This window comes from Protobothrops mucrosquamatus, unplaced genomic scaffold (assembly GCF_001527695.2).
Source record: "Protobothrops mucrosquamatus isolate PMUCROS unplaced genomic scaffold, P.Mucros_1.0 scaffold_134, whole genome shotgun sequence".
Taxonomy (NCBI): Eukaryota; Metazoa; Chordata; class Lepidosauria; order Squamata; family Viperidae; genus Protobothrops; species Protobothrops mucrosquamatus.
This window is the reverse complement of record NW_015386210.1, coordinates 604,670-626,192: the sequence shown is the minus strand read 5'-3', so window position 1 is coordinate 626,192 and position 21,523 is coordinate 604,670. Positions and strand designations below refer to the sequence as shown.

The 21,523-nt window shown below is 40.9% G+C and overlaps 1 protein-coding gene across 1 annotated transcript in view; it reads right to left on the bottom strand.

Moving 5' to 3' along the window:
* Positions 1 to 8,929: 8,929 nt before the first annotated feature.
* ZNF830 (zinc finger protein 830) overlaps positions 8,930 to 21,523 on the bottom strand; it is a 60,556-nt gene continuing 47,962 nt past the window's right edge. The window contains exons 5-7 of the mRNA XM_015818220.1: positions 14,045 to 14,125; positions 13,161 to 13,237; positions 8,930 to 10,507 (exon numbers count right to left, since the gene is read on the bottom strand). Of these exons, the coding sequence (XP_015673706.1) occupies positions 10,324 to 10,507; positions 13,161 to 13,237; positions 14,045 to 14,125 (342 nt within the window). The 3' untranslated portion in view covers positions 8,930 to 10,323. The remainder of the gene's footprint in view (positions 10,508 to 13,160; positions 13,238 to 14,044; positions 14,126 to 21,523) is intronic.

The window sequence follows — 21,523 nt, the reverse complement described above, 5'->3', positions numbered from 1 at the left end:
TCTTGGTAAGGAATTTCTGTGTGGATCTTAATGGCAGGGGCCAAAATGGGCGGGGATAGGGATTGTGTAGCAACCCATTTAGCAGTGTGATCTGCTTCTTGATTGTCTTTGGTAATTTATGTACTATCTCTTTGATGTGCTCTATAATGAATGACAGCTAAGGCTGAGGGCAATTGAATGGCTTGTAACAATTTGGAGACTAAGGCTACATGGGCAATTGGGTGTCCAGCCAAAGTGAGAAATCCCTGTTGCTTCCATTCAGCTCTTCTGGCATGACAGATTCCAAATGCATACCTGGTATTTGTATATACATTGGTATACCAGTTCCTCGCGGCATAGCATGCTTGGATCAGAGTAACTAGTTCAGTTGCTTATGTGCTATAAGAGGGAGGTAGTGATGAAGCCCAGATGATTTCATGTAGGGAGACGACAACAGCTCCAGTGACTCTAGTTCCCTTGTTTAGATAGGAGGATCCATCACTAAAAAGTTCTAAGTCTGGGTTTTGTAGTGGTATATCTATCAAATCGGGCTGTGGCAATTCAGTGTTGTGGATGAGGTAGAGACAGTCATGTAAGGTACTGTCACAGTGCTGTTGGCAGTAGGGTGGCTGGGTTCAGGGTGGTATATCATTCAAAGGTGATGTGGTCTTCAGAGAAGAATTCAGCCTCATACTGAGCCAGCCGTTGTTGAGTGAAGACTTAGGTCTGTGATTTGAGAAGGATTCCAAAGACTTTGTGGGGAATTTTCAGTGTGAGTGGGTGACCAGATCCCTCGAACATTTAACAATTTCAACTGTTGCAGCAACTGCTTGCAAACAGGGAATGGCTCCCTGGGCTACTGGATCTAGTTGAATTGAATAATAGGTTACTGGTCTTAACGTTGGACTGAAGCTTTGTGCCAGCACTCCTGAACCCATCCCTTGTGTCAGCTGTCCAACTAGCAAATTCAACATTGAGGAACCTCTACAGCTTTGAGCTGCCATAAAAGATAAACTTTATTGGTACTGAAGAAGCAAAATGAGCTCTAAGTTTCCTGCATGAAAATCATTGTTCATAACTCCCACCCACCAAGTGTTCATGTTGCCCAATTAAATTTCCTTGGTTTGTTATGAGAACAGCCCACTTCTCTGTCAGACACCTGGTTTTGTGACCACAATCCATATATGGCTTCTTAAAATCCCATTTCTCCCAAGCTTCCCCTCCCCTGTTTTTATGACGAGTGACAGAGGTTAGCAAGCATCTTAGCAGTTCAATCTTGACATGCTGGCCCCTTGCAAAAAAAAAAAAAAAATAAGCATAGGGAAACAATAAATACAGTCATCCAACCATTCACACATTATTCCCTTGGATATTGCAGGTATTTCTCATGAAACTTTTGTATTAGTCGATCAACCTTAACATCCTGGGCTCTCACCCATTCAGCCTCAGCTAGGGGGTAGCCTTTCCACAGGACTAAGTATTGTAACTTCCCCCTAAAGATCCTTGAATCTAGTATTTTCTTAATCTCATAATGCTTCTCACCGTCTTAATCTCATAATGCTTCTCACCGTCTTAATCTCATAATGCTTCTCACCGTATAGGAGGAGGTTCCTCTCTCCCAGGTCTCAGGCTGGACCTTTTGAAAGGCTTCAATAAGCTGCAATGGAATACTGGGCGAACTTGCATCAATTCTTTTGGCAACTGTAATTTTACAGTTATTGGATTAATTATTTTCACAACTGAGAAAGATCCTATGTATTTAGGGCTCAACTTCTTACAAGGCTGCCTGAGCTTGAAATACTTAGTAGACAGATATACCTGGTCCCCAATCCTATAACTCTCTTGGGGAGCTCTCTTCCGATCAGCCTGTTTCTTTTACGTTTCCTAGTCTTATCCAATGCCTTCTGCACTTCCCCCCATGTAGTTTTTAAGTTATACATCCAATAAGCTAAGGACAACAAGGAAAGGGACCCCTGGGGTAGTCTGCAGCTGTCACTACATTGGATGGGGTGAACTCAGTACAGCTCTGTCCAGAATTATTGTAGGCTACCTCTGCCCAATTGATTTGGTGGTACTTCACATAGCAGCGTAAATACTGCTTTATCATTGAGTTAGCTTTCTCTGCCACCCCACTGATACTCAAATGGAACCCAGAACTAAGCCCCTGTGAGGACCCTATTAACTTAATAAATTCCCGCCAGACTTTGCAGTAAACTGCACCCCCCCCCCCAGTCAGAGATGATGCATTTTGGGATTCCATGCAGCCTATATATATGCTGCAAAAATAGTTTGGCTAAGGTCCAAGCTGATGGGAGTTTCGAGGCATGCCACAAAATGCACTTGCTTCAAAAACAGGTCAATCACAGTCCAGATTATGGTATTCCCAGAACTCTCAGGCAGTTCCACAATGATGTCCATGGCTATCTCCTCCCATGGTCTGTGGGAGTTAGCCCCCATTGCAACAGTCCAGGAGGTTTTCCTGGCAGTCTTTTCACAGAAGCGCAAATTGAGCACCCAGCAACGTAGTTCTCTATGTCCTTGTTCATCTTGGTCCACCAAAATTGTCTCCTGGTCAAGTGGAGGGTCTTCAAAACACCAAAATGACCTGCTGGCTTCACGTCATGACTCCTTTGCAAAAAGTGGGCCCTTAAGTTGAGTGGCACATACAGTTTTGAACCCTTCCAGGCCAGCCTCTCTTTCATCGTCATGTCCCCTTCATAGTTCCTAAACCATTAGTCCCCCTCCAGGACTTTCCTCAGCTTTTGAGTGATCTCATTACCAGTTGGGTGACAGAGAGCTGATAGATTTGGTTTCGTAGAGCCCTGCGCTGCTAGCTGTCCCGAGGGAATGATCAAGTTAATTAATTCCTCCCTGGAACTCTTGTATTGTGATAGGCGTGAAAGCGCATCTGTCAAGAAGATTTTTTTCCCCTGGCAGATACTGAAGGATAAAGTTAAATCGATTGAAGTATTGAGCCCACCGGACCTGTTTGGGGGACAATTTCCTTGGGGTCCTCAGGACCTCCAAATTCTTGTGGTCTGTCCACACCTCAAAAATGATTTTGCTACCCTCCAGCAACTGACTCCAAGTGAGCAACACCCAACAGACCACATAACCCTCCTTCTCCCACACTACCCAGCGGCTCTCCATGTCATTCAATTTGCGAGAGGTGTAGGCACATGGCTGGAGTTTCCCTTCTTTTGAAGCAGGACAACCCCACTGCTACATCACTAACGTCTGCTTAGATTATGAAGGGCACTGTTGGGTTCAGGTACTTAAGGGTTGGCTCACCCATGAAAAACTGCTTGAGTTTTTCAAAAGCTGCTTGACAGTCCATAGTCCAGTTGAGTGCCTGGCTTGCCTTGGGTTTCAGCCCTCCCCTCTCGTTTTTAACAGCTCTGTAATAGGCAAATCTATCTGTTCAAAGGAGGGGATGAATTGTCAGTAGAAGTTAGCAAACCCTAGAAAGCTCTGTAGCTGCCCTCCGGGTTTGGAGGGCTTCCCACTCTAATATGGCTTTCATTTTCCCATGCGATACTTTAAATAGTCGAAGCCACTTTTGTGGAATTTGCACTTGGATTGTTTGGCATAGAGTTTGGCTGTTAGCAATTTCTGCAGCACTTCCTTCACTAGCTTCACATGCTCATCCATTGTCTCTGAGTAGATGAGAATATCATCTAGGTAAATCAGCACCCCTTTATATAGATCAGTGGTGGCGAACCTATGGCACGGGTGCCAGAGGCGGCACTCAGGGCCCTCTCTGTGGGCACGCGTGCCATCACCCCAGTCCTAGGCCTTCAGCTGGGTTTTATAAAATCTTTTCACTTTAGGCCTCCGCTGCCGTGTGCAAAAAGAAAAAAAGGTTCAATCAGTCAATTTCAACTTCTTGCGGGAAAAAAAAGATCTTGCAAAATTGGAATTGATTGATTGAACTTTTTAGTCCCACCCAGTCTGCCGTTACCACTGCAGCCACGGCCACCCAATGGGCCACACCCACCCAGCACTCGACGATGCATAAATGGGTGTTGGGTTGCAGTTTGGGCACTCAGTCTCTAAAAGGTTCGCCATCATTGATATAGATGATCACGCAGCACCTCGTGAATTAGCTGCATGAACACCACTGGCGCTTCCTGCAGTCCAAAAGGCATCACCTGAACTGGTAGCATCCCAAGGGGCAATTAAAAGCAGTCTTCCATTTATCTTACTTCCTGATCCTCACATGATAATACGTCTCTCTTAAATCCAACTTGTTGAACACCTTGGACAGGTGCCCCAGCATGTCTTTCATGAGGGGAAGGGGGTACATGTTTTCCACGCATACACCATTAATCCCCCTAAAATCCATGCACAACTTCAGCAATCCATCTTTTTTTTCCCTTAAAGAGCACTGGTGCCGCCATTTTATATTTAGCTGGCTGGATGAAGCCCCTGGTTAAGTTCTTGTCCACAAAGGCTCGGAATTCCACCGTCTTCCCCGAGGTCATAGAGTACATTTTTGGTTTAGGGAGTTTTGCCCCGGTAGCAACTGAATAGCACAGTCTGGGGGGTGGTGAGGAAGGAGCGCATCCAACTTCCGCTCGCTAAAGACTTCTGCCAGGTCCCCATACTTCTTTGGAGTATGTGGCTCTGTTGGGCTGCTCTCAGCAAACCTGTTGATTTTCTCTGCTTTCACTTTTATAGCCTATTATGCTCACCTAACTTTTGGCGGCTTTTCCACCACCAGGCCTTTCTCCTCTTTAATCCTCAGCCGCCACTTGTTGCTTTCCCAGTCAACTGAAGGGTAGCAAAATCCTTTCTGAGGTGTGGATGGACAACAAGAATTTGGAGGCCCTGAGGACCCCAAGGAAATTGTCCCCCAAGCACGTCCAGTGGGCTCAAAACTTCAACCGATTTAACTTTATCTTTCAGTATCTGCCAGAGGGAAAAATCTTCCTGGCAGATGCGCTTTTATGCCTACCACAATACAAGAGTTCCAGGTAGGAATTAGTTAACTCGATCATTCCCTCGGGGCAGCTAGCAGCGCAAGGCTCTACAAAACCAAATCTGTCAGCTCTCCCTCATCCAGCTGATAATGAGATCACTCAAAAGCTGAGGGAAGTCCTGGAGGTATATAGGATTGCTTTAACTTTGGCTTTAGCACTCTCAGTGTTTTATATTCAAAAGTACTGTCTCTCATCAGAAAATTGAGAATGAAGAACGGAGCACCCACTGAAACCATAAAAATCAGGGAAAGGAATGTGCGAGCATTTGTATAATGGGGGAATGCCTTCTTGACTCTCTGTTTCTCTCTTTTTCAGGTCAGTCTCAGCAACATGTTGATGTTTAGGAAAAACAGGAGGAAATGGAGGCCTCTGAAAGGGGGGAGGATAACCATTTCCATCACCCAGGTTGGATGGGAAAGATAATACAACTGGAACCGGGATGAAATACGGCATCCCTCTTTCTTGTTTCTTCTTCTACATAAAAACTCCTGCCCCATCCCCTCCATTCCTCCCTCCTGACTTTACATCTGATCCTTTTTTTGTGTGTTTGCTTCCAAACAGCCTGAGAGGTAAGCTTGCTGGGAAAGGACTGTCCCAGTGTTGTACAACAGTTTATTTTTTTTCCTCCCCCCTGTTGCAAATCTTCTCTTAAACCTTTGTCTACAACTGGGGGGGGGGAGAGATCACCAGCAACTTATAGAAGGGTCTAAATTTAAGGGTCTGAAAAGTAAATTATATATGTATTTATTATTTTAAATCCTTAGACATTATAAATCCTTCAGCAATATTATCACTGAATCAGGGGAAGGAGTGAGGATGGTAAAATCATACGATATGGTAGTGTCCCTCTAAATGAACAGGATTAGGGACTAGCTGCCTGGCACCTCTGCTGCCTGCTAGATGAAAACCCATTCTTGGCAACTGCATGTTTCTCATCAGAATGGAAAATAAAAAGTCAAAATGTATCCAAGACACAGTGCAATATGCACTTGGCAGGGCAGGGCAGTCCTAATTATGAGCTCCACCCTACCATATTCCATTTCCCTGAATATGCCTAGTCAAGTTATTTTTGTATGCTTGGAATTATTCCCACATAAATGTACTTAGGCATGCATTTGTTTTTTCGGATTACCTTCCTGAGCTTTGGTGAAGAAGCCTTGCTGAAATCCATGGGGCTGACTTTCTTTGGAGTAAAAGTGCAATAGGCTGGGCTCTGGAACGATTTCCTCCATCAACATTCCCCACACATGGCAGGCAAAACCCGCAAGCCGTAAATGTTACCAAGTTGTTCCACTGAACTCTTATAGTGTTTAGTGCCCTTGAATGAGGAAGTTCCGTTCAGAAAAGGCAGACTATGGCTGGATCATGCCTGCCACATTCAAGTCTAAATTCTCAGGAGTTTCACTGCACTTCAGGGTACCTGACGGCATGGCAAGGAGGAAGAAGCTTCTGGCATCTTATTAAGAGCTGCCTACTTGGTGAATAAGGCCCAGATTAAGCCTGCATTATCCTCCTGGCAAATGTTCGCCTTCCAGCAATGCTGGAAAACAAGAGGCAGGCTGCTGGAGCAGGAGCAAAGCCACAGTACGCTGGGCTTGGCTGGGCTTGGAGAAAGTGGAAGATGTCCAGTTGTGGGATTCAGCCAGTTCGCACCACTTCGGCAGAACCGGTAGCTAATTTTTGTTGCCCAGGCCCAGAATGGACTTCCGGAAGCGGCATCCACACAGAGAACTGGTTGTTCACATATTTGAATCCCACCACTGAAGATGTCCTATACCAGCTCTTCCTCTGGGGGTGAGACAATTTCTCTGCTGTTGCCTATTAGGCATGATAGATTGATGCTATAAATCTTTAAACCCAACAGGAGCAAGGCCAGGGTTTTTTTCCCGTATGATCCTCACTGTCACCCAGTCTTTCTCAGATTCCTGCTGACTTCTCCCTCCCCCCCCTCCCGCAGAAGCATGTTTCTCAGGCTTACTTTGTAGGGAGAAGCTGCAGACAATGGACCAGCTGTTTCATGGAGCTCTCTGGCTGATATCCCAAACAGTCATCCTAGAATGGTAGCCGCAGGGCCACAATCTGGACATGGATGGAGGCTTGTTGTGGCATGCAGTCTGTGTTCGCCAGGCTGTGCTTCCCATCTTGGGAGGCAAGAAGGCATCTGCCAGGGCAGGCCAGACCTAATTATCAGCTCCGCTGCTCCACTGTGCCTTGGGCCCAGAACGGGACAATGTTTCTTCTGGTGGGGGAAAGTGCCTCTACTTTCCCCACTTGATCCAAATTGTCTCATAATGGTGATTCTCCTCACCACGAATTGTCCCCATCCCTGCATCCCTTTGGCCGACACATTAGAGGTTGTAGGCTGGGGTCACTTGTTCCATGCCAAAGCAGCCATGCCCACCCAGTTGTGCCTATCCATTTGTGCCAATCTAGCTGCACTGAGTCATCCTTGCCAATTTATCCATGCTGACTTGGCCACGCCCAGCCAGCCATGTCCACCTGGCCATAGTGAGTCATCCCATTCCAATTTTTTAAATTGATTACTTTTGGGGATTCCTCAATATTATTTCAACATATCAAATGTGCATAATTGATACATGTGAAATCACAGTTCAATTAAATTCAAATTTAGAAATTCAATTCCTTACTAAACTTTCTGGAAGTAAATATTTGTTTCTGTTGATTGATAGTGAACAAAGTAGTTCAATACAGTACATTGAATTTAATGTAGAAATCCCTTGTTCCTTAATCTCGAGTGGGAACCTTATGCAGGTTATATGTGTGTCCGATTATTGCATATGCATCAAATAAAAAGGAATTTTAAAGTACTTATAAGGTTAATCTGATAAATAAATTAAAAATGTTGGGTAGATGGCCAGATGTTTATCACCAATTTATATACAGTATATAGAGACAAACTTTTTATGAGTTGAATATCACAGAAAATTCTGTATTAAAATACTGATCAAATGATGAAAATCTGAGCAGCAGCATGTCAAATTGCTTGCAGAAAAATAAACAAAAAGATTGTTATAACCATCAAAGATGGAAACAAGCTATAGACCAGGGCTTTTCAACCTTTTCACCCATTGTACCACTTTTAGGATATGGCAACATCCGAGTACCACCAGTTGCCTAGCAAGGTGTCAAAAATTTGATGATCAAAAAAGAAAAAAAAAAAAAAAGGAAAAAAGTGATAAAGTACAGGTAATCCTCGACTTACAACAGTTCGCTTAGTGACTGTTCAAAGTTACAATGGCACTGAAAACAGTGCCCCCCCCAAGCCACAGCCTGCCCGCCAGTGGCGCTCTTCCTCCTGTCAGAGTTTTTTTTATCATTGTGAGCATTTCTGTTGAGGATTGGCCATGGGGGTGGGGTGGGGGGTGTTTGGTTTTTATTCCCACCGTCTGCTGGGTGGTTGCAGCAGGTTTTGGTCACTTCACATGACCCTGGGACACTGTGACCATCATAAATATGAATCAGTTGTCAAACATCTGAATGTAAATCACAAGACCCTGGAGATGCTGCAACATTCCAGCTGATCGGTGCTTCTTCTGGGCTCAGCAGAAGTGCCAGGATCAGTGCTGCTTTCCAGCTGATTGGTGCTTCTTCAGGGCTCAGTAAAAGCACCAGGATCAGTGCTGAGCTCCAGCTGGAGCCTGGCGCTGATCCTGGTGCTTCCATTAAGCCCTGACAGCCCCGAAGCGCCGAACAGCTGGAAAGCGGCACTGATCCTGGTGCTTCCGCTCAGCCCTGCAGCTGCAGCCATCTCTCGCTCAGGCTTGTGCGGTGCTGCCACCGGTTCAGCTCATTCCCCTCCCCCGCTACCACTTTTCTAGGATGGTCGCGTACCATCTACCAGGTGCCAATGTACCACAGGTGGTACCCGTACCACTGGTTGAAAAGCTCTGCTATAGACTTCTAAAAGTTCTATTTTTAAAAAAAGAAATTACTCAAACTTTTAGTAAATCTAACATTTATTTGATGGAGATATAGTCATTTTTAAGCTAAAATTACCTTTCCAATGACAATTCACTATGGAAGAGATAAAAAAGTGGTATGGAGTATGAGTAATGAAAAAGCATCAAGTCTGGATGGATTTCCTGTAGAACGGCATAACAGATATACTTTGTAAGTTTTATCAACTACATAGTTGACATTTCTGAAAATGGTATTTTATCATCTTAATTTAATGAAGTATATATTACAGTTATACCAAAACTTGGTAAGGTTGTGTGCTCTCATCCCTATTTCATTTATTAATGTGGAAATTAAATTAAAACCTTTAAGCTTTATTTCTTCTATACAGGTAGCAAGTATTATAAATTATTAGTTTTTCACATTCCATTTTAAAATGAAGTTTTATGTGTATAAATCTGCTGTTTCTTAAAGAGGGTTGTAGAAAGAATCCCATGTACTATGTGACAAAATGAATGAATGTGATGAAAATGAAACAAGTGAGATTTAGACATTTTAGGTTAACGGGTCCCATTATCAAATTGTCTCTGAAACTAATTTATTCATTAAATATTCATTTACTGCCAGTTTAATCCAGCTAAGCCCCAAACCTTCATTCCTAGTATTGGGTCAATATAATTTAGAGATGTTTATAAAAACCATTAAGTCTCATCCTTTCTTACTGAGCATCACCGAATAATCTTTAGGAGTGTGCGCATGACATCATGCAGGAGGAAAGAAGGAAGATATTCATTGTGTGAAAAGAACACATTTACTTGGAAAACTCATGATGTTGAATTTAATGGGGCATCTTTTCCAAGGATTATACATTGGTAGACATTCACTGATATTTGCTAATGAATGTCTGCATCAAATAAACAGTTATTAAATGCAAGGCTACAAAATGCACAACTTCAGTGAACTTCAGTGAGTTTGAAAACTCTGATTTCTGTGAGGCAATAGATTTAGATTTACAACAGATGTCTAAGATAATAGCTAATTTATGAATCTAAGGAAACACAAGTTAATGTAAGTTTCCAATATAGTATGCAGGTCACAATTGTGGCATATGTTAGGTGCAGGAAATAAAAGTAAATAGGTTTCTATTTAAGACTACAAAATAGTTCTAACTGGTAAACATTGTTTTTAATGTTGATCTGCCTTCAGAAAAAAAAGAGCATACTTCAATGCATATTAAAAAGCTACTGCTGGCACAGTACTGGCTCAAATAAAAGTTTTTTTTGTTTCCATAACAGCTATAATAGATTTTATAAAAATATTTTTACAACAGATGGTTTTAACACCCACAAGACTTCATACATGTACATACATATGTATGAAAAATGTTAGTATGTGATAAAAGAACAATATAATAATTAGGAAATTAATTCCTCTTCTCAGGCACTTACAATATTGTTCCTTTTGCTCTCCAGTCTTGAGACAGCAAGTCCTGCAATTCACCTTCATCATTACTTCCAATATCATCCTCTTCTTTAGTCTGTGTGACTCTTCGAGTCATGGCTTCCTTTAATTTATCTTTCCTTATTTCCTGGCGGTCACGCAGTTGTTCAACCCGACGGAAACATTCTCTAAGATAAAATAAAATAAACAGTTTGCCCTCTTTTTCTGATTAAGTGAAAGTCTAAAAACATAAACCTTATACATTCATGCAATGCAACTTCATGTAAAGAGCATTTTGTTAAAACCCTGATATAGTTACAATGGACCCAGTTAATAACTATATTTTCTGGCTTAGATTTGGAAACCTGTAACTACATTTTCATTACAGAACTACAGATTGGCTAAGGAACATTAGCTTTTTTCATAGCAGGTAAAAAGCATCAATCTGGCACAAGCATGCTGAAAATGTAAAAAAAAACCAACAACCAACCACCTTTATTCTACTTGTTCTGTTTCCAAAATATAATTTTTCAGATAATTAGTTGTCCAGCAGCTGCATAGTCACAGGGTAAGAAGCATTCATGCAGTCTGTGACTGCTTTCTCTCTCTTCTAATTTGAATAAAAGACAGGAAATCCTATAATTCCTTTAATTATTTTAAAAACAATTAAAATTAGTTCAGAATTTTCTCTTGAACTCTAGCCAAAAAACCTAAATACATTATTACAATATGTTGCTCACTATTTCTATGTGATCTACCTGAATTTCTTTCCAATTGTAGTAGAAGATACCTGATTAATAGCTGGTGATAAATAGATTTCAATATCTGGCTTTAAGTCTTAAGTCAACCCAATATGGAATGTAAAAGAAAAGGGCCAGGCAATAGGGGATTTGGCCATATTGATCAAGGAAGCACTCAAAATGAATAGGGCATAAAATAATTGTAGGTGCCTCTTCACCATTTTTCTTAGCTGTTATATTCCAGTTTAAGGCCTCTGTAACTGTGATGTTAAATGTTTATATATCTCCACAAATGTCTATGTATTATTTCCCTGATATATGGGACAATTTAGAGCAAACCTTGATAGTTAAATTTAGAACCAATATGCATGTCTAAAGTTAAAAGCAAAGATGTAAACATTCTGCTTTATGCATATGACATGGTACCGATGTCATATACCCAGATAGAATTAAACGTCTGCTGCACAGGTTTAGTTCACATTGTGAACTCAATTACTGAACATCAATAAGTCCAAAATCAAAGAAGTTGAGAAAAGGTGGACTATGTATAATTGAAGACTGGATAGGGAACATATAAATTAGTTAAGTCCTATCTATACTTAAAATTTGTTTTTACAGAAACAGATTCCTGGTTCCCATGTTTTAAAAAGAGTACTTTAAAGACTTTAGTCAGTGTCAATACTATAAAGAAGCTCATCAACCATAGCATATATTTCTGAAATGTATCTTGGAGGTGGATAGGTCTACATCAGACCCAGCCGTAAGGGCAGAGTTGGGCATACTAGTAAAGTATTTAATTACTGGCTGCAGATCCTATCCATACCCTCAGACAGACTACCGAAATTAAGCTTCAAAGACCAATTACACAACAAGAAACCTTGTGGTTGGCTCACCCAACTTTCAAATGTCATCTCACAATATGGACTCTCTATCCCATTCCCAATCCAATCATATCTAAAAGCCAAGGTAGCTTTCAAATGAAGTTATTGATGTTGCTGCCCAAGACGATAATTGCCACACTTAAATGTTAAGTCTTTGAAATGGCTAGTTTAACACAAATCAGCCTCCCAGTTAGAAAAATATTTAACAAATTATATGCCTCCATATCTCTGAAGTTTTTTTTTAACAACTAGACTAAATGGTAACATATGGGAGATTTCATGGAGTTTCATTTAAAGGAAGAATTGTGTATTTGTATGGTACTAGTCCTTGAAGACATCCATCTTGACTGCAAACTGCACACTGTAGAATGGGCTGTTATTTAGATTCTTATTTAAAAATTGAAAATACCAGAGCATTGGGTTTTTTTCAGGGAACAAGCCTGCATATTATTAATTAGACTGGATTCTATATCAAAGGCCATTTTCAAAGAGCTTGAAACCTCAGATGAAGATTAACTGTAGGGTTAATGACTTAGAACAGTGTTTCTCAACCTTGACAATTTTAAGGCATGTGGACTTCAACTCTCAGAATTCCACAGCCAGCATTGCTGGCTGTGGAATTCTGGGAGTTGAAGTCCACATGCCTTAAAATTGTCAAGGTTGAGAAACACTGACTTAGAATGAAAACAATAGGGCATGTTTTTAGTAGCTAATTGTATATGTTTTATATATGATCAAATGATAAATCAATAAAGTTTCTATTCTATTTCTATTTTATTTCTCACTGCTAGCAACTATGGAACAACTTTCTACCCAAAGCCCAGATAGTTCAATCATTCTTGATCTTTAGAAAAATCTTTAAATATTGTTCAGAAAAAACCATAAATAAGGTATTTTATCTTGTTATTATTAATGTAATTCCAATAATTTGTGAAAAGTTTTGAGAGCGCTAAAATTATTATTTATATACTACTATTATAATTAATTTAGTTTATATTCCACATTCTCATGAGTCTAGCATGGAATATAAAACAAAAAAGCTACCAGAATCTTTCTCCTCAAAATATAAGATATACGTCAATACTATAAAGAAGCTCATCAACCATAGCATATATTTCTGAAATGTATCTTGGAGGTGGATAGGTCCAAGATACATTTAAATGGTTTTTGAGAAACACTGTTCATAAATAGCATTTGAAGACAAAATTTGAGCTACGTACATCTGTTCATCAATTTCTCCAATTTGACGGTCAAGTCGCCCTTCTTCATCTTCTTCAGCCACTATAGCTTCTGAAATCTAACTCAGAAATTTAAAAAAATATATAGCAGTTTTAGGCTCAATTTTCTGGGGGTATTTTTTTGACTTTCATGGAACATGGAGAAATACAACAATGTAAAGTTTCCTTTCTTTTTACTGTAATTAAAACTCTGGAATTGCCAGTCCATATACATTTTCCCTGGCAGCATACCTTCCCTAAGCCTTAACTCTTAAAAGAGATATGGCAAAAAGAAAAAAGGGACTGCACCCTCCTTCTCCCCTAAAAAGAGAAGAGCAATGTCCCAAGTACCAGTGGGAAAATACTTTAAAAAGTCAATATGTTTCAGAATTTCCTTTGACCAGGCATATAAAAGAAAGAGATAAAAACAATTTATCAATTGAAAACCATTTGTGTAACATGTATATTATTATTAAGCTCAAAGGATTGGTCTAATTTAGCATCTTCATAAAGGAATGACTTAGAGCCATCAGAAAAGAAAATCACATATGCTGGATATTGTATATGGGACAACCCATCCAATTCCCGCCTTGTCATGGGCTGTGGTGGCGCAGTGGTTAGAATGCAGTACTGCAGGCTGCTTCTGCCGACTGCTGACTGCCTGCAGTTTGGAAGTTCGATTCTCGCCGGCTCAAGGTTGACTCAGCCTTTCATTCTTCTGAGGTCGGTAAAATAAAGACCCAGATACTGTAAGCAATATCTAAGTACTATTGCTCTTGTCCACTCGTCTACCATGTAAATGGCATTGAGACTGGCAGATAAGATCACTTCTGCCAAGTTTCATTTCTGTATATGCATTAATTTCAAAACAGGGAACAATAACTTACTGTATTGATTTGTCTCATAGCTTTCTGGAATTCCTCCCATTCTTTGTCCATCTGATCCTTTGGAGTGTCAACCTTGCGCACCTAGAACATACATACACATACAAAGCAAAATTAAAACTGGACAAGCATTATTATCCTTGCCACATACTTTTTTCAGTGGTAGACTGCCCTTAAATGTGGAGTCTCCTTACCTCAATTTTGCCCAATAATTATTATCATAACTGTTTTTCTCCACAAATTAAGTTTCACTGGGAATACTTTTTTTCCACTTCCTTGGCAGATTTATTAATTTTTTTGCATGCAGGAAGTCCAAAGGTCAATTCTACAATTTGCTGTATGGCCAGCAAATGATGGGAGAGGTAGGAATGAGCACCAGAGAAAGATTTATTTCCAGAAAAGACTCCCGCACCAACCGGTTTTTAATAGGTACCCAACATGCAAAAATTTAATAGGCAGAATATAGAACAATTGAAAGGGCAAATAATGCTGACAATTTGATTACAACTGAAGATACACACTCAATACACACACACCCCCCCACTGTACTATATATCATGTATACACATACACAAACATGCACATTGTACTATATATCGTGTACACAAGCACACACCTTATTTTTCCTTATTTTCCTAATTCTTATCAACAATTAAAGAACTTAGATCAGACATGTCAAACACAAGGCCCGGGGGCCGGATGCGGCCCGCGAAGTGATTTCATGTGGCCCATGAAGCCATCCTGTAAACAGTGAGGGAACGGCCCCCGCTGCCTTGGCCCTGGCCCAGGCCGGTCAGGAGCCAATGTACAATTTTGTGGTGGCCATCTATGCTGAAACGCATTCAGTCTTAGCTCCACAAGGCTGTCTAGAAACAGTGAGGAACCAGCCCCTGCCGCATCAGCCCCGCACCCTGGGTGCATGCTGGGGAGGTGTCACTCTTTGTGAGGAATGAAGAAATGGACCATGCCTTGGTGCTTGCCCCGGTCCCACCCCCTTCTGCCAGAGACCCTCAGATCTGTCCCACTCCTGCCCAGGCCCAGGCACCCTTGATGTGAACGATGTAGAGCTGGCCATGCCCACCCAGTAAGCCATACCCACTCAATCCACGCCCACCAGTAGGCCACACCCACCTTGGCCACACTCACCCGCCCCCCCGAGGGAAACCGCAATGCTGATGCGGCCCTCAATGAAATTGAGTTTGACACCCCTGACTTAGATTGTTTCAAATCTATCACATTACAGGCAAAGGAGAGTGTTGGAATATTCATGAGCAGGAAGAGTCATGTGGTAACTCAGTCAGCCAATGTGAAGAAAGTGCTACTGAGTCTGTGCAAAAGGTATTGAGTTAGGAGCTGGATTCTTCCAGTCTCAGGTCTGTCTCTGCTGTAAGAAGTCTTCATTATGCTATGTTGCTGTAAAGAAGAATGTATGGTATTGTAAATAATTTGATATGAATATTAAGAGTTTATTTGAATCAGCTAAATGCAGTCAACTGTGAGAGCTTCTGATTTATTTTCACCAATAGAGAAAATTAAAATTCTCTAACAGGTTATGGGCCCAGAGCTTACTAAGGACTGCATTGTAATTTAAAGCTGGAAGAAATTGCCTGTGTTTACAAAAGTATAAGAACAAGGCAGAATTAGCAGAATGGCTGCAATGGAATTTAAGGAAAGCTCTGTGCCTCGTTTAGGCCAAAAGAATTACATTATATGGGCTGCGAAGATGGGATGTTTGCTGAAAGCAAAAGAGCTGTGGTATATTGTAGAAAATCCCCCACAAGTGTTTGCAGCTGCTAATCAGAAAAACCATGATCAAGCCATGGCTTATCTCATCTTGAATTTAGATGATGAACAGTTTCTAAATGTTGCAAATCTAAAGACTGCAAAGGAAATTTGGCTGAAGTTGAGAGCTGTGCACGTGAATGTTTCTGCATGCAATATAGTGCAATTGTCAAGAAAACTTTACAGAGCCTATTTGCAACCAGGTGAATCTGTGGAACAGCATTTAAATAAAATGCAAAGTTTATTTTTGGACTTAGAACAACGTGGGATTAAATTTCCTGAGTGACAGAAGGTTTTATTGGTGTTGAACAGTTTAGATAAAACCTGGGACACAGTTTCTGCAATATTTGAGTGCAAAGAAGAACAGGACTTAAATTTTGAGGCTTTAAAGGCATGTTTGCTTAATGAAAAAGAAAAGTACAATTTCAGGAGTAGCCATGAGGAGAAATTCCTGAGGAGGGGGTCCAGACTGCAAGTCTCCGGAGCAGGAGCAAGCAGCAGATGGGACCAAGTTGCAACAAAAGAGAGATTTTGCAGACAGAGAGTTTTGCAAGAAAAGAATTGCTACATTTGTGGAGCGAACACACATCTGAAAAGGAACTGTTTGCAGAGGAACAATTTGCAGAACAGGACCTTTGTGCATGCAAAGAAGACTAATTTGCAAAAGGAACATTTTGGTATTGCAAAAGTTTGCTATAGCAACAACAGAGACAAGTGGCTAATAGATAGTGGGGCAAGTCAAACAATTGTTAATGACTCTGAATTATTTTGCAGGTTTGTTCCAGTAGCACAAGAAACTGTGGCTTTGGCAAATGGCCAGAAAGCAAGTCATTGGAAGAGGCGATGTAAAAATTCCATATTTGGAATCAAAGTTTACCAATGTGCTTTGTGTACCTGAGATGGAACATAATTTGTTAAGTGTGTCTAATTTAGACAAACAAGGTTTTGAGATCATTTTTGTAAATGGAAAGTGTCTCATCAAAAGGAATGGGAATATTTGTGCAGAAGGCATAAAGGAAGATAATCTATATGTATTGCAGGGACAAAAGGTTCAATGTTCCCATATATTTAAGAATGTTGCAGAGCATGATTCATGCATTCATCTTCTACATAGAAGACTTGGTCATGTAAGCTTTAAAGTTTTGCAGCAAATGCAAGAGTTTGCAGAAGGGCTAAATTTGAAGGGATGCAAAACATATTTGGACTGTGCAGTATGCAAAGCATCGAAATCAAAGGCATTCCCAGTTAGTAAATATAGCACAAGACAAACAAAAAGAGCTCTAGAGCTGGTCCATGCAGATCTGATGGGATCTATGCAAGCCAGTTTGGGAGGAGCAAAATATGCACTGGTAATTGTTGATGATTTTAGCAGGTACAGTTTTTGCTACTTGCTTAGAGATAAGACAGAGGTGCTACAACAATTCAAACAGTGGGTAAGTTTTATAGAGAGAAGGTACAGACAACAAGTGTGTCAGTTGCAAACTGACAGAGGTACTGAATTTATGTCAACTAAATTCCAACAATGGTTGGGACAGTTGGGGATAAAACACAGACGTACAAATCCTTACTCAGCAGCAGAGAACGGTGTAGCTGAAAGAAGGAATGGTGTTTTGCAAACAATGAAAGATTCATTGTTAGAGGATTCTGGTATGAGCAGGTCATATTGGGGAGAAGCCATATTGACTGCCAATTATATAGTTAACAGGCTGTGGAGTTCCTCCATTAATAATACTCCATATGCCATTNGGTACATATTCCGAAAGCAATCAGAAGAAAGGGACAGCAAAAGGCAAGAAAGCTCAGGTTTGTGGGCTATGAGCCAGGGTCAAAAGGATATCGCTTTAGCGATGGAAGTAAAAGAATTGTAATTTCAAGGTCTGCTAATTTTGCAGAACAAAATTGGGACAGAATTAATGCAAATTCTGGGTATGTCTCACTTAATGACAGTGATCTCTTTAGTGACAACTCATCTAATGATGGAAAAATGATTATTTAAGATGTCAATGTTCAGGGAGGAGAGGCTGAACAAGACATGAAGCCAGAAAGACTTGAGACACAGGAGCAGTTATTACCACGTAGGTCAGAGCGATGTAACAAAGGAATTCTGCCTGACAGGTATTCTGCCAGCAAGGTAAAGGTTTGCAATGTGTGGTATGAGCCAAGAAGTTATAAAGAGGTGTTGGCATTACCAAAAGCTGAACAAGAAAAATGGAAGGAGGCCATGGATAAAGAGATGAAATCCATGGGAGACCATGAAGTATTTAAATCAGTGACTTTGCCACAGGGAACCAAAGCTGTGGGTTGTAAGGGGTATATAAGAAAAAGGTATTGCCAAATAATGATGTACAGTTGCAAGATTTAAATATTAATGTAAAAGAATCTGTAAAGGTATTTGAAGACAATGCTGCCTGTATAAAAATGGCAACTGGTGATAGGGTGAAGAACAGAAGTAAACATGTAGACATTAAGTATTGTAATGTCAGGGAAGCTGTAAAAGGAAAATTGATTAGTTTACATCATTGTTCATCTGAGGATAATTTGGCAGACATGATGACTAAACCATTGGGTGGTATTCACTATGGAAAATGTATTAAGTCAATAGGTCTGATGTCTCTTCCTGTCATGAAGGGAGGAGTGTTGGAATATTCATGAGCAGGAAGAGTCATGTGGTAACTCAGTCAGCCAATGTGAAGAAAGTGCTATTGTGTCTGTGCAAAAGGTATTGAGTTAGGAGCTGGATTCTTCCAGTCTCAGGTCTGTCTCTGCTGTAAGAAGTCTTCATTATGCTATGTTGCTGTAAAGAAGAATGTATGGTATTGTAAATAATTTGATATGAATATAAAGAGTTTATTTGAATCAGCTAAATGCAGTCAACTGTGAGAGCGTCTGATTTATTTTCACCAATAGAGAAATTAAAATTCTCTAACAGAGAGTCTGCTTATTGAGCTCAATTCAATAATTCACAGCTACTGGGGATAATCTCACTCAAGATCATGTATAGCAAATCTGCTTGATGGCAAAGGAAAGTATGTTTAATAAGGGAAATATTAGAAGAAACAGCTAGAAGATGTTCAAAACGTTAACACAGAACCTAATCTCCAGCAGGTTTCTTGCTTGCTTACTTTAAATATCAAGCAATATAGATTACATGATTCATCAGCATTCTGGCATCACAAAAATTTGATGGGTCAATTCTGTCAAATACTTGGCTTTACCTTGTGTATTATTTTTGCCCTTATTTGCCCTTATTATGCATCCATTTAAAGTATTAGTAAATTGTATATTTGCAAGATCTGATTAAATCTTGTATACATTGATTGATTAATTCCTTTCAAAGAATAGCATGTAAATAGCACATTAAGAATAATAAATATGAAGTAATGAAATTAGGTTTTGTATGCTAGGCAGAAGAAGAAATCATATTTTTATTCGCATTGTAAATATTGTAATTTATTTTTATATAATAAAATATGTGGATAATTTATTGCATTTATCTATCATTTCTGCAACATAACTTAAGGTATCATCTATTCAGCTTTAACTGTCTTAACATTTTCAGGAGAATAAAGTTGCTAATTTGCAAACTCAACTCTTACTCTTTATCCTTTTTTATCTAGAGCAGGGGTGTCAAACTGGCAGCCATGGGCCAGTTTCATCATATTGAAGCCGCGCCCACCCCATTGCCGGCAATGCAAAAAGAGTTGCGATACATTACGACACGTCACGTGACACGGCAAATTTGACATCCGTGATCTAGAGAGATCGTTACATGAATCTCCCATGTTTTTATTAGTCCTCTCCACCAATCCTCTCCAATATATTTACACTCATGCATAGTTCAAGAATGAGAAAAAGCTTCATCCATTTCTTGATCCTTATACATTGCTGAGCACTAGAGGAAGCTTTCCGATAATATTTCAAAAACAGATGCTTTGTTTTTCTCATTATGAGCCCATATACATCAGCTATGACATTGGTTTGAATAAATTCCTCACATTCATTCTTGTAGTATGATAACAATTACTAGCAAATTTCAACTCTTGTAGTCTTCACCTCTCATTAGCATGTGGAGAGCCCACCTTTCAAATCTTCCTATACAGAAGAATATCAATAATATGACCACATATTCCTGTAAAATTGCCATCTTGACAGCAATTTCTCTTTGAGTGAGCCATCAAAGTGTCTTTAACTGGTTTATCAAAGTTTGTCATATGAACTTGTCAACTGCTGTGACAGGTGGTCCATTTTCTTCTTGAGCACAGAGATCAGTACTTTTTGGTTCACTATTTTACATTTTTGGTCCAGTGATGCAGAGTACTCACATCCACACAGTGTATCATCATAATCAATCTGCATACAGTGGTGAATTTTAATTGAAGGCATTCATTTGGCAGTGAAAAATGCATCATAGTGTATTGCATAGAAAGCATTGACAAGTACTAACTTCAACGTCCCTATTTTTCATCCAACTGCCATTCAACTGGAGTGAAAAGCGGCGTTGTTCTTACCTGAACGCCTTTTCTCAGCAGAGTGGTGTAGAGTCCACAGAATGGGTTATCAATGCAATCCTGCCTAGCAGAGAACTAAGGAAAGAAAAAAACTTTAGCCACGCCTCCCTCTGGGTGTGTCTTCCCCAGTTTTTGGCAATGGTCGAGGCGCAAAATGCAGACGCAAAGCTCCAAATGAGAGAAAAGAGAAAAGAAGCGGAATAACACATGTCTAGACAAGAGATAACAGGGGGGGATGTGGACTCTACACCACTCTGCTGAGAAAAGGCGTTCAGGTAAGAACAACGCCGCTTTCTCCAGCAGATGGTGGTGTAGAGTCCACAGAATGGGACATACCAAAGCCGCTCATGTCCCGGAAGGGAGGGAGTCTAGGCATGTTCAACAGAGGGAGCGACTACTTGCTGCAGTACCCGTCTCCCAAAGGCCGCATCTGCCGCAGCAAAGCGGTCTATCTTATAATGTCTGATGAAGGAAGAAGGAGACGACCACGTCGCCACCCTGCAAACCTCCTCAAGCGAGGCCTGAGTGGACCAGGCCGCCGATACCGCGGCACTGCGTGTAGAATGAGCAGTGACCTGAGAAGGCACCGGAAGTGACTGGGAAGAGTACGCCTTGGTAATACAGGCCCTTATCCAACGACCGATGGTGGAAGAGGAAACCTTCCTCCCTAGGGTAGAAGGATGGAAGGAGACAAACAGGGCTTCCGATTTGCGGAAAGCCAAGGTACGACCGAGGTAGTGACGCAGGGCCCTGCGCACGTCCAAGGTGTGCCAACCCTTCTCCAGACGGTGAGAAGGATTGGGACAGAAATTTGGCAAGACCAGTTCTTGAGATCGGTGAAACCCAGTGTTGATCTTGGGTATAAATGTAGGGTCCAATCTGAGGACCACCCTGTCCTCATGGAACATACAGAGATCCTTCCTAACCGATAGAGCGGCCAGCTCAGAGATCCTCCTGGCCGATGTAATGGCCACTAAAAAGGCGACCTTCAAGGTAAGAAAATGTAAAGAGCATGAACCTAAAGGTTCAAATGGAGAAGAGGTCAACGCCCGAAGCACAAAGGGTAAATCCCAGGACGGGTAACGATGAGACGTAGGAGGACCCGTATTTGCAGCCCCTTTGAGGAAGGTACTAATTGCTGGATGGTGAGCGAGGGATTCCTGATTCTCACAAGAGAGGACAGTTGACAAGG